Below are 12,711 nucleotides of genomic sequence, written 5' to 3' on the forward strand. Positions count from 1 at the left end.
TTTTTTTGAAAATTGTTCTCTAATTTTTTAGAATATAAATCTATTTGAAATGTTTTTAACATATTTTTAATATTTTAAAAATAGTTTTTATATGTAATATTTTATTTTTATTTATTGTACATGTTTATATAATTATTTCTTAAAACAACTTTTATGAAACAAGTAAAAACAATTAAAATATATTTTTTTTAAAATTGATTTCCAAATAGGTCCTATGCATAAATTAACACTTATTGGATTATATTTATTAGGTATAATTCAAAAACCACTTTATTTTTATTTTTTAGTAAACTTTTTAGATTAATAACTTTATTTAATGTCTTTTAATTATACAATATTAACATGTCAATATACCTTTCAAATTTAGTCATCTCATCAAAAATTAATTAAGGATAAAAATATATAAAATAATAAATTATTTTTTTAAAACAAATTTTAAAATTTATTTCTTCAATAATTAAAAATTTTATATTAATTATTTTCAAATCTAAATCACTTTTTTTGTAAAAAAAATAATAATTTTGAGACAAGAGAATATGATTGTGATAACTATTAATATAAGGAAAATTCTACGGTGCCGGGAAAATTCCACAATTAATATAAATATAATTGTGATAATGGAAAGGATAATATTTTAAATATTTATTATTCAAATATTTTAGAAAGAAATATTCGTCACGAGAGCACTTCAGCTGTGACAGAAACACTAACAATCGCCATTCACGGCTACCTCCATTCAAGAAGAAGATGGAGAAGTCTCTCAAATTTCCCATTACCCATTTGCCCAAAACCCCTTCTCAGTTCCGTAAAAGAAAAAAAACAAAATTTTTCTCTGAAATTTTTACAGCTTTCATTGTCACCTCTCAGTCAAACCCAACAAAACGACACCCAATCCGTGAATCTCCTTAGCATAATACAGTACCCCAAAAAATATTTTATGTATTCAAATGGGTCAATTCTCTTTTGGATGATTTTACTTTACACCAGAACAATTATTCTTAGTTTTCACGGGACTTGCTAATTCTTGCTTGAAAGTTTTGGACTCGGTGCTTTGCTTGTGTATATTATACTCTACACTCACATGCCTTTCATACTTTTTCGTTTCTTTGGATCTTTCTCCATCTGTTTGTGCGTATTTTTGGGGAGAAATCAGTGAATTATTGGGTTCTCATTGCTATATATTTTGCCTCTTGCTTAAAAGTTCAAGCACTTCTTCATTCTTCTTAGCTAAACAGCCTGAGTTTGAAACTTAAGATTCTTCTTTTCTCTCATAATGTCGGTGGAATTTGGAAGGTTTTCTGTGTGATTTCGATTCGAAAAAAGATGGGGATTGTGTTAAATCAAGTGTTGGTCAATTGTTGAATCTTCTTATCAGAATTTGAACTTAAAATCTCTGTTTCTCTCATTTTTGTTGAAATTTGGGGAGGTTCTGTGTGTTTTTTATTGGAAAAGATGAAGGTTTTTGTGTTGAGTGAAGTGTTGATTGTTGTTTTTGCGTTTGTGTTATGTGGGTGTGTTTTGGGGAAGGAGTGCACTAACGTTCCTACTCAGCTCTCATCACACTCTTTTCGATATGAGCTCTTGGCTTCCAACAATGAATCATGGAAGGCAGAGATGTTTCAACATTATCATTTGATCCATACAGATGATTCGGCTTGGTCGAATTTGCTTCCCAGGAAGCTTTTAAGGGAAGAGGATGAGTTCAGTTGGGCTATGATGTATCGAAACATGAAGAATTATGATGGGTCAAATTCAAATTTCCTCAAGGAAATGTCTTTACATGATGTGAGATTGGACTCTGATTCTTTACATGGGAGGGCTCAGCAGACCAATTTGGATTATTTATTGATATTGGATGTGGATAGACTTGTGTGGAGTTTCCGGAAAACAGCGGGTTTGTCGACTCCTGGATTGCCCTATGGAGGTTGGGAGGCCCCTAATGTTGAACTTCGGGGTCATTTTGTAGGTCAGTTTTGTTTGTTACTTGTTAGTCCTGTTCTATTACGGGTTTAATACTTCTGTTGCAATCTTTATGTCCTTACTGGTTTTAATTCTAAACATAGTGTGATACTTTTAGATTATCAGTAGCAAGAGTGGGATTTTGTAGGATTTTTTGTTTCCTAGATGCAAAACTTATTAGTTTTGCTGGAATGCTGATGGAATTGGAATCAAAGATGCAACATGCCCAAGAAGAATTGAGAAAATATGATTACTCAAACACCATACTATTGCCGCTGCCCATTTTACTTTACCTTCCTTTTTCGGAAAAAAAAAAAGAAAAGTTCTTTGGTAAAATAACTAATGCTTTCTACTTGATTTTTTTTTTGGAAGTTTTAACAGTATAGTTATCTCTGCTGATTGCCACCTTTTTAGTTTATGAGAAATGGTTTTTAGCTGCTTGAGTTGCAGGGGAATAAATGGATGTACAATACATGATAGTGTATTTTCTTCTTTCATATTTGTTTTAACATGCATTTTCAGCAAAAAATATTCATTTTGTTTTCTTTATTAGGGGTGAGATGATACTTAATATCAAATCTTTACTATATCTGCTTCCAAGCATTCAATTTTTCAAGTCTAATCTTTAATATTTTTGGTTTGGAATATTTGCATGTTGTGCTTATTTGAAATATTATATAATGCTGGTTTTTAAATTAAGAACCCCACTACACCCTTTCCCATTGAAATGATTATTTTTTTGTTTCCCCATCCTTTATATATTGGGTCTTGCATGCAGCTACCATTGGCATAAAGCTTTCCTTTGAGCTCTGGTGGTAGTGATTTTTGTCCCACATATTGGTCACCTTATATGAATTTCCAAGTTTATGTTACCATGGAAATGTCTCCTCAGACTTCAAGTGTCATTGCTGATATTACATCTGTGGCTTCTGTGCGTGACTTACTTCCCCAAAGTCCATTCATCTTGAAACTTAGATTCATATCCTTTACTCTAAAACTTAAGTAGTCCTTCAGTTGAAACGGTCAATCCTTTTTCTTTTAATTTCCTTTTCTGGGGCTGGGTCAGCAATAATCTGAGTCTTCATTTGCTTTTTGGTCCTAAACCTTGGAGTAGTTGTATCACCTTCATCGGCATTTCTAGGTAATGGAATTTTAGTCCAGATATTTTTTTGGCTAATAAGTTGCTTTTCTCATCTTGAAGGTCACTACATGAGTGCATCAGCGCAAATGTGGGCCAGCACTCACAATGATACTCTCAAAGAGAAAATGTCTGCAGTGGTTTCTGCTCTTGCAACCTGTCAAGAAAAAATGGGTACGGGATACCTATCTGCTTTCCCATCAGAGCTGTTTGACCGTTTTGAAGCCATAAAGCCGGTCTGGGCTCCTTATTACACCATACACAAGGTAGCTCTACTTTTGAAGTGTTTTTTTGTAAATGCAATCAATTCATAGTTTCAGAATATAAGAAGTAAAATCATCAATCTCCGGTCTTGTATTTTTGACAGATCTTGGCAGGTCTTTTAGATCAATATACATTTGCTGGTAACTCCCAAGCTTTAAAAATGATGACATGGATGGTTGAGCACTTCTACAAGCGTGTACAAAATGTGATAACGATGTACAGTCTTGAAAGACACTGGTTGTCTCTTAATGAAGAAACTGGTGGCATGAATGATGTTCTTTACAGATTATACAGCATAACGGTATGCAATTCATGTCTGATATCGTTCTAGTAATTAAATTGTAAATGATCAGGTGTTGATTTACTAAATCCCTGTAGCATATGGTTATATCTGCCAAATTTTATTGATTTTTGGGTTTTGCATGAGCTTCTTTTGTGTCACTATGTGCAGGGAGATCAGAAACATTTGGTGTTGGCTCACCTTTTTGACAAACCGTGCTTCCTAGGTTTGCTTGCAGTACAGGTAATTTTACTTTTCATTTCTGTTTATGGCATGTGGGTGTGTTTTCATTACTTTTCATTTCTTCCTTTTGGGAATCAAGATGTATTATGATGTGTACTGTTTTAGGTCTATCAAGGTGCATAAGCTCCTGTAATAGATTTTCTAAATAATCTGTTTGTCAGAATAATTATTCCTGAATATTCAAGATAAGAAAAAGTACAAGAAAAGAAATTGGAGATCATTTTTAGTAAACTAGAGATGTTTCCACATGCAATATGTGTGGATGCTCAAGGGGGATATGGGAGAGTTGACAGAAGAAATTCTAGGATTTTCATTTATATCTTGTAAGTTATTCTACTTCATCCTGTCTATTTCTTTTATTGCATATATTATTAATGATATGACTATGTTAGGTATTTGAGTTGAAAATTTTAAGAGATAAAAGAGAAACCAAAAGATGCCTTTATTTTATATGATAATATGTCTAGATATTTACATGAAAGAAATGTTTTTTAAAGCGAGTGCTCTAGCCGAAAGTAATCAGTACAGTTAATCAGTCATATATATTTGGCAACATGTTTACTTTCGGTTTATCTGTAGCATATTGATTGTGCATATAACCATGGAAGGTAACAATGGTGGGTCATTTTAATCAATAATTAACAGAGGATGTTTTCCTGACCAAGAAAAATTGCTGGTTTATTATAAGCAGTAGTTTACTTGAGTAGAGATGATTTTTTAATTTCTTTTGATGGAATGTAGTTTGTCTCAGCTGGACTTCACAGTTAATAAGTTTATGATTTTCAAGAATATAGATTGATGGCATTCTTTTCTTGCAAAAATACACTAGTCTGTGGTACTGTTTTAGGATTGAGGGGGAATACTAGATGTTTCACTATAATATGTTCAAGAAGAAGATGAGTCTATCAGGCAAGCAACAGACCTTAGTGAGTCTATTGTGTGTTGTGCTGGGCAGGGGCAATCTATATTGATAATTTGGCAGCTTCTTCTTCTCTTTTTGGGATGGTCTCAACTTGAAGGGTTATGAGGCAGGTATGGAAGTTGCTCCCTTGGGAGAGGGTTGTGAGCCTTTAAGAATGGTTTTGGTGGGTGAAACCTTGGTGGAGTTTGAAGAGGTTGAGGCATGGCCAAAAGATGCTGTGGAGAGTGGGACGGCTAGGGAAGAGGGAGCAGGTCTTGGTTTGATTCCAAGGGAGGAGATGCCTCTGGAGGATTGGTCTTCAAGCTACTTAGCAGCCTTTAGCAACTGGTTGGGCATGCCGGCAGTAGGTTTTGAGGCCAAGATTTTGGCTTTCCTCTGTAAAATGAAGGCTAGAAAAGAGGTGAGGGTCTAGGAGGGTGGGAAGAGGAGGAAGAACGCTCCTTCAAAATTTGGAAGGGAACTAAGGAAGTTGGAATGTTTTGTAAATACAAGAGGGCAGAAGGTAAATGATTAGCAAGTTTGGAAATTACTGCAATTGGTAAATGATGCTAATTTTCTTCTCCTGTATTGTTAGGAGGGTGAGGAAAATTACCTGTGCTTTGTTGGACTGTGGAAAGTGACTTGGTATGCCCGTTAGAAGATCGACTAGGGTGTGCTTTGTTTCAGAGGGTGCTTTGTTGTTGCTCTTTTCCCTTTGCTTGCCTTTTGGCGCTATTTATATTCTCCATATATACTTTGATGCGCTTGTTTTTGGTCTATGTGCTTATTTACCTATCAAAAACAAACAAAGAAGATGAAAAGCGAGTTCTAAAGAATGAGTGGATAAAATTGAATAACTACTATTTGAGGACCCAAAATCTTGTAAACTCACAACTGGCTTCTAAATTTAAATAAATATTCTTGGGATAATTGAGAAAACAGATTATACTTGCAGGAAAAAAATAGTAAAACAATTTTGTTTAGAAGTTGCAGACTTGCAGTTAAAAGATATGTAAGAAGTGGAAAAAATTTCTCTAACTTACTAAACAGTGAACGCATCATCAATCTTGGAATATGAAAGAAGCAGCTTCTTAGGAAGCTGGGAATAAAGAGTTTTGAGGTTACAGGGCTTGAAGATTACTTCTATGAGTGAAAAATATCAAAATAACAAATAAATAACTTCGATCTTAGAATGGGACAACTTAATGCTAAAATATTAGCATTAAAACTCTTGTACTGTGGTCATTCCTCTTTATAAATTTGGAACTAGCTAAAAAGAAAACAAGAATATATGAAGCAACACCATAAAAGACTTCCAAAATCATCATTAAGTTGGTAATTTGAGAGACTTTTGCCAAATTGTTCTTTATGACTCCTTGCCTTTTGTTAATTTAACCTAGTATAGAGCTTCCAAATCAGAATGTCATAGATCATATTCTGTCATTCAATGGTCAAGGATTAGAAAGGGCATGTGTCTCATTATTTTTATGGTTTTATGTTTCACTACCCAAGTAACTGGCCTCAGGAATGGGAATCCTGAATACAGTTGGAGCCTATCAAAAGGCTCAATAAGGAGAGTTGGAATTCATGCTGGAAGAAAGATTTAGTTGGGTTTTAAAAATTAACTTCACGAAAAGCTCTGTTTTTCTGCTCCTTGAACTGATGGTGTAGCGTAAAATTGTTAAATTTTGAAGTTGTAGGCAACGCCAAAACAGAGAGCCAAAGCTGATGGATTGAGTTTTGTTCAGTTAAGATAGTTCACTATTCATCACCTTTTTTTCCAACAAATTTAATTGAGAAGTGTCCTAATGTGTAGGGTAAGTAAACTGTATGTGAAGCTCTGTTGCTGTTCTTACATGTTTTGTAGCTAATACTTTTTTTTTTTAAATAATAATAATAATAAAATTCATTAACATGTTCTAGATCATCTTCAAACAGGGTTTATGAATTGATTGGTTGATTCATTTTTGCAGTTATTGAATTTAAACCACAAATCAAGATATGGTCATAGTATATCCACATTTGATATATTTTTTCTTGTTTTTTTAGCTTCCTTCCATTTCAGCATTACATCACAAAATATTTTTATTTTTGCTTGTAGGCTGATAGCATATCTGGTTTTCATGCCAATACACATATCCCAGTTGTTATTGGATCCCAAATGCGGTATGAAGTCACTGGTGATCCACTTTACAAGGTGAGTTGCTGTAAATAAATTATGGATCATTTCAAATATACTGAACAAAATCAAATGTGTTCTAAACTGCTAATGTGTGTGCCTAATAATTATGTGATTCCTCTCCTTTAGTTTATGTGGTATTGAGTTTATACTCAATGGTAAAATAGTAGTTAGACCTTTTGTTGAGAATTCAATTTTGTTGTTGTTAACTTGCCACCTTGTCTGATTCCTTTAGAATAAGTAATGGCATAGGCTTCGCTTTTCGATTTTCAAGTTCTAAGTTTTGATTAATTAATTGTATAACTTCTGTTTGAAAATTTGAATGTGTAATTCATCAAAGAAAAAAAAAGTTGAAATTCTATTTGTTCTATAATTGTGTGCCAGGCAATAGGGACATTCTTCATGGACATTGTTAACTCCTCTCATAGCTATGCAACCGGAGGGACATCAGTTGGAGAGTTCTGGTATTAATACTAATCTGTAATTTGATTGGGTAGTAAATAAAAATAATGTGAAAAATTATCGCGTGTTTGTCTAAGTAATTGTTGGTTTTCCTTCACACTCTTATGATCCTGCATTGTTTTGATCATTCTGATTGATCTTACGAGTAGGTCAGATCCAAAGAGGTTGGCAAGCACACTTCAGCGGGAGAATGAAGAATCATGCACAACTTATAACATGCTAAAGGTGAATATTCTTAAGTGCTTTAGGAAGGGCATGTAGACACAGTTTTGATTGTTTTGTGGAAGATTATTTTTGGATTCAATGCACGGATAAATGCGTTGAAGTGGGCTTATCCTTCTACATTTGGCTTTTCTAAGATGACTTCTCACGATAACTAAAAATCTTTTCAGAACTTGAGAAATCATGATGTTGAAGCCCAATTTCAAGTTCAGTTTCAGTAGATATTTACCATGATTTATTTATTTGTTTTTATTATGAACGTGTAGCTCAAGGCGTGATTTTTATTTATATCACCATAAAAGTCTTCTCTTCATTTTCAAGGACAAACTGACATTTGATTTTGTAGGTTTCGCGCCACCTCTTTAGATGGACCAAAGAAGTGGTATATGCAGATTATTATGAGCGCGCCCTGACAAATGGTGTTTTGAGCATCCAAAGAGGAACAGATCCTGGAGTAATGATTTACATGCTCCCTCTAGGTCGTGGAGATTCCAAGGCCCGAAGCTATCATGGATGGGGGACGAAGTTTGACTCTTTCTGGTGCTGCTATGGGACAGGTCTGGACTTATATATATATTATGTTCTCAAATATGAGGATTTGCTTTCTCAATTTCCTTTTGATTCTAAATGAATTCAGACAGCCTGATATTCTCTGCATGTTATCTCTGTTGGCTTATGGTCTCTGATATTATTTCTTTTCAGGGTTTCATACATCTTATAGTTTCTTCTTGCTACCCCTGTAGGAATTGAATCATTCTCGAAGTTAGGAGATTCCATATACTTTGAAGAAGAGGGAAAAAGTCCCGAAGTTTACATCATCCAATACATATCAAGCTCACTTGACTGGAAATCTGGACAGATTGTGCTGAATCAAAAAGTAGATCCTGTTGTTTCATGGGATCCTTACCTTCGAACCACATTGACATTTACTCCAAAGGAGGTATTATATAGCAACTAATATATCTTATGAGCTACACAGACTTTAATTTTATGTATGAGCAACATAGCAGTTGATATAATCTTTTTTTTTTTTTTGAAGTAATTAGTTCTTGCATCTCTTAATCTCATCACATACTAAGACAAGGAACATGCAAACTGATAAAAGATTAGAGTAAAACCGTTCTTCTTTTACAACCAAATGGAATGTTATGTACAGAATCGTGTTATGTGACTGGTTTTGGCTGCACATCTGCGATGCAGGGGGCAGGCCAATCATCTACCATAAATTTGCGGATACCAGTTTGGGCTTCTTCAAGTGGTGCCAAAGCCTCAATTAATGCTCAGGATCTGCCTGTACCAGCTCCAAGTGTGAACTTGAACTACCATCATTTCTATTCCTTTTTCTTTACATTTATACATTGTTTAGCATGTTCTTTCTTTGTACCATAGTAATCTTTTTTTCAATTTGGTTATATATTTTTTGAGTAAATCATGAGATTTCTTGATGCAGGTAGTTTCCTATCATTGACAAGAAACTGGAGCCCTGGTGATAAATTGACCCTTCAGCTGCCCATTAGACTAAGAACAGAGGCTATTAAAGGTAACATCCTGGGACAATCTCCTATGCTGATCCACATTAAATCTTCCATATCAGTATAGATTTCTAATAAAAAGCAAATGAATTTTTATGCATATTTATAACTCACAAATCCTATTGAATGAAATTCAGATGATCGACCTAAGTATGCTTCTATTCAGGCTATACTATACGGCCCGTACCTTCTTGCTGGTTTAACTAGTGATGACTGGGACATCAAAACTGGTTCAGCTACCTCCCTTTCGGACTGGATAACTCCAATTCCCGCCTCTGACAATTCTCGCTTGGTTTCTCTGTCCCAAGAATCTGGGAACTCAAGTTTTGTCTTCTCCAACTCTAACCAGTCGATAACAATGGAGAAGTTTCCAGAAGAGGGCACGGATGCCTCTCTACACGCAACTTTCAGACTCGTCCTAAAAGATGCAACTTCTCTGAAAGTTTTGTCACCAAAAGATGCTATTGGCAAATCAGTGATGCTAGAACCAATTGATTTGCCGGGAATGGTGGTAGTGCAACAAGGAACAAATCAAAACCTTGGAATTGCGAATTCTGCGGCTGGTAAGGGCTCTTTGTTCCATTTGGTTGCAGGATTGGATGGAAAGGATGGAACGGTTTCTTTGGAGTCGGAAAGCCAGAAGGATTGCTATGTGTACAGTGGTATCGATTATAATTCAGGTACAAGCATTAAGCTCAAGTCCTTATCTGAGTCTGGGTCATCTGATGAAGATTTTAATAAAGCAACCAGTTTTATACTGAAAGAGGGTATCAGTCAGTATCATCCTATCAGTTTCGTAGCAAAAGGGATGAAGAGGAATTTTCTTCTGACACCATTACTGGGTCTGAGAGATGAATCTTATACAGTGTATTTTAATATCCAAGATTAAAATTTTTTAGTACTAGTCCAATAATACAATAATTTTCCTTTTTCTAGTAAGTTCAACCACTTGAAAAATCCTTTCTTCTGAACTTGACTCTGCATATTGGCTGAACTAGCTCGTTAGATTAAGGTGGGAGTTATGGAAGAAGGCATTGTGACTCTTAAGAGATGGTATATTTATTAAATGATTATACTAATAGATAAAATCATATTTATTTTCTTAGAGAGAAGATATCATGTAAATTATATTATTTATTTGTATAAAAATAACTTATCAAATGTTTTATAAATTTGAATTTCATTGCTTTTAAAAAAAACGATAATGAAAATTATAATTTAATAATACACCATCTATATCAAAATTAACATCAAGTCTTATAATAAATTAATAAATTATTCATTTATTTTTATGTTTATTCTTATCAATATTTAAGTTTGCTCTGAAATAAAGTCTTATAATAATTTAATAAATTTATTATTCATTTCTTATATTTATTCTTATTAATTCAAATACAATTTCCTTTATTTTAATTTCATAAGAGTTAAAAATCTCATCCAAATAAAATTATTATTTTAATTTCCTAAAAACCTTGGAAACATTGTGTCTAAAAAATCCTATTTAAGATTAATAGTTTGTTTTTCAAATGGTAATCTTATTATTATTACTATCATTATCATCATATTTCATTTTTCTTTCTTTTATGCATGGGAAAATATTATAATATCTTCCACAAGAAAATAATTTTCCTCCAAACCAAGCAACACCTAAAGAGAAAGATGATAAGTAGTAGCCATGCATTATTATCAAAGGCATTAGAAAATAAGACCACCATCACACATCATGTTTCATTTCCTCTTCTTATGAATGGACATTTTATTTTTTTTTCCAATTTTTTTCCCTCCATTGCTGGCATCATCCTTCACAACAACAAGTCACCACGTTGAGGCAGAAGCTGCCAACAACAGAGCCGGTCTTTGCTGCACACAAGCTCTTGCAATGAGAAGCAATACACTCGAAAACAGGGATTCGTTGGATGCATTCTTTATGCTCACTTATCGCATAACCTGTTTTCAAAAATATAATAAGATAAAAATTTAAACATTATCAAGATGCAGTTTTGGATAGGTAAATCTTACCGAAAGGGCTCACTAGGAGAAGCACTAGAAGTAGAGAGCAAAGTGATGAACCCTTCATGTTCAAAATTGAGTGTCAACCCTTCCAATAAAAACAAAGTTAGTTGTGAAAAATAAAAATGTTTCATGATATTTATGACCCTAAGTCAACATTTTGTTTAAGAGAAAATAGGATTTAATGTTCTTTGAACAATTTTCCTATTTGTTAAGAAAATATAAAAGGTATGTAACGGTGTTTAAAGAAAAAAAAATAACGAAAAGAAGAAATATTTAATGCATTTATTGTATTTATAAAGAAAATATTATATTTAAAAAAAAAAAGGAAAAAAAGGAAAGAATTATTTAATTATATTGTCGTATGTGATTTACGATAAAATAAGATAAGTTGCGAAAAAGGACAATAAGCTATTTGATTATGTTGTCGTAAAAGGAAAATATTGTCAAAAGAATTTTGTTATAATGGAAGAAGTTCTCAAGTGCTGGTTGGTCTCAATCTTCAATAGAAAAAATAAAAAATCAGTCATACTACAAGATAGTCATTTTTTTTTTCTTTCGATCTCATATTTTTTGAATAAATTATCAACAAATTTAGTAAAAGGGAGCAAAAAGTGAAAATAAACATCTTATTCATTTTATCATTAATTTCTATATTTGGATAACTTAAATAAAAATGAAATAGTACTCAGAAATAGGATTTTAATTGATCTTTAATAAGAAGTATTTTGTTTTTCTTAGTGAAGGAAATGAACTAGAACATTTGAACATTATAATGCATTAAGTTCAATGACATTTTATAATTCATTTTTATTTATTAAGTGAATATTATCAAAAAAAATTATTTTAAAATAAAAATATATATTTTAAAGTATGTGCAAGCATATTATCATCAATTTATTTTTATTCACATTCCTAATGTTATCATTTATCAACATTAAAATTGAAACAAACAATCTTATATTCTTAGGATGATAAGGACATTTTAGGAAGAAAAAAATCCATACCAAAATGAGATGAAAAGGATATTTTAGGGAAAAAAAAGTCCATAAATAACCTTTTATATATAGTGTAGATATTTTGAAAAAGTATGAGGAGAAATATGGATGGATATTCATACTTTTCCTCAAATGCCATGGAGAATAAAATTTTATTTATTTATATTACTTATTATTATTATTATTTTAAAAAAAAAACCTTGATTGAAAAAGTTATATTTGTGGTTAAAGATATTTAACATATATGAATTATTATATATTGAATATTCAACATAATATGACTTTTTATTTAGAAACTTTAAAAATTTTAATCATATATATTATTAATAAATAAATATAACATTTTTTATTATAAATTTTAAATATTTAATCATGAATATTATTAACAAATAAATAATAATTTCCTTACTAAATTCTAAATTGTAGAACAATTTTGAAGATATATATATATATATTTTAAAAAAGTAAATATTAAAGTAAAATATAATTTTTATTTTAAACAATATCATATCTTATAATGTAC

The 12,711-nt window shown here is 32.2% G+C and overlaps 1 protein-coding gene across 1 annotated transcript; it reads left to right on the forward strand.

Moving 5' to 3' along the window:
- The first annotated feature begins 773 nt into the window (after positions 1–773).
- Positions 774–10,119, forward strand: LOC100246702 (uncharacterized). The gene is made up of 12 exons (XM_002285512.5): positions 774–1,966; positions 3,161–3,363; positions 3,465–3,662; positions 3,813–3,884; positions 6,887–6,982; positions 7,349–7,428; positions 7,576–7,651; positions 7,995–8,205; positions 8,392–8,588; positions 8,849–8,954; positions 9,099–9,188; positions 9,318–10,119. The coding sequence occupies exons 1-12, from the start codon at positions 1,453–1,455 to the stop codon at positions 10,067–10,069; spliced, it is 2,595 nt and encodes an 864-aa protein (XP_002285548.1). The 5' UTR covers positions 774–1,452; the 3' UTR covers positions 10,070–10,119.
- Positions 10,120–12,711: the final 2,592 nt, after the last annotated feature.

The sequence above is a fragment of the Vitis vinifera genome, chromosome 6 (assembly GCF_030704535.1).
Source record: "Vitis vinifera cultivar Pinot Noir 40024 chromosome 6, ASM3070453v1".
Classification (NCBI taxonomy): Eukaryota; Viridiplantae; Streptophyta; class Magnoliopsida; order Vitales; family Vitaceae; genus Vitis; species Vitis vinifera.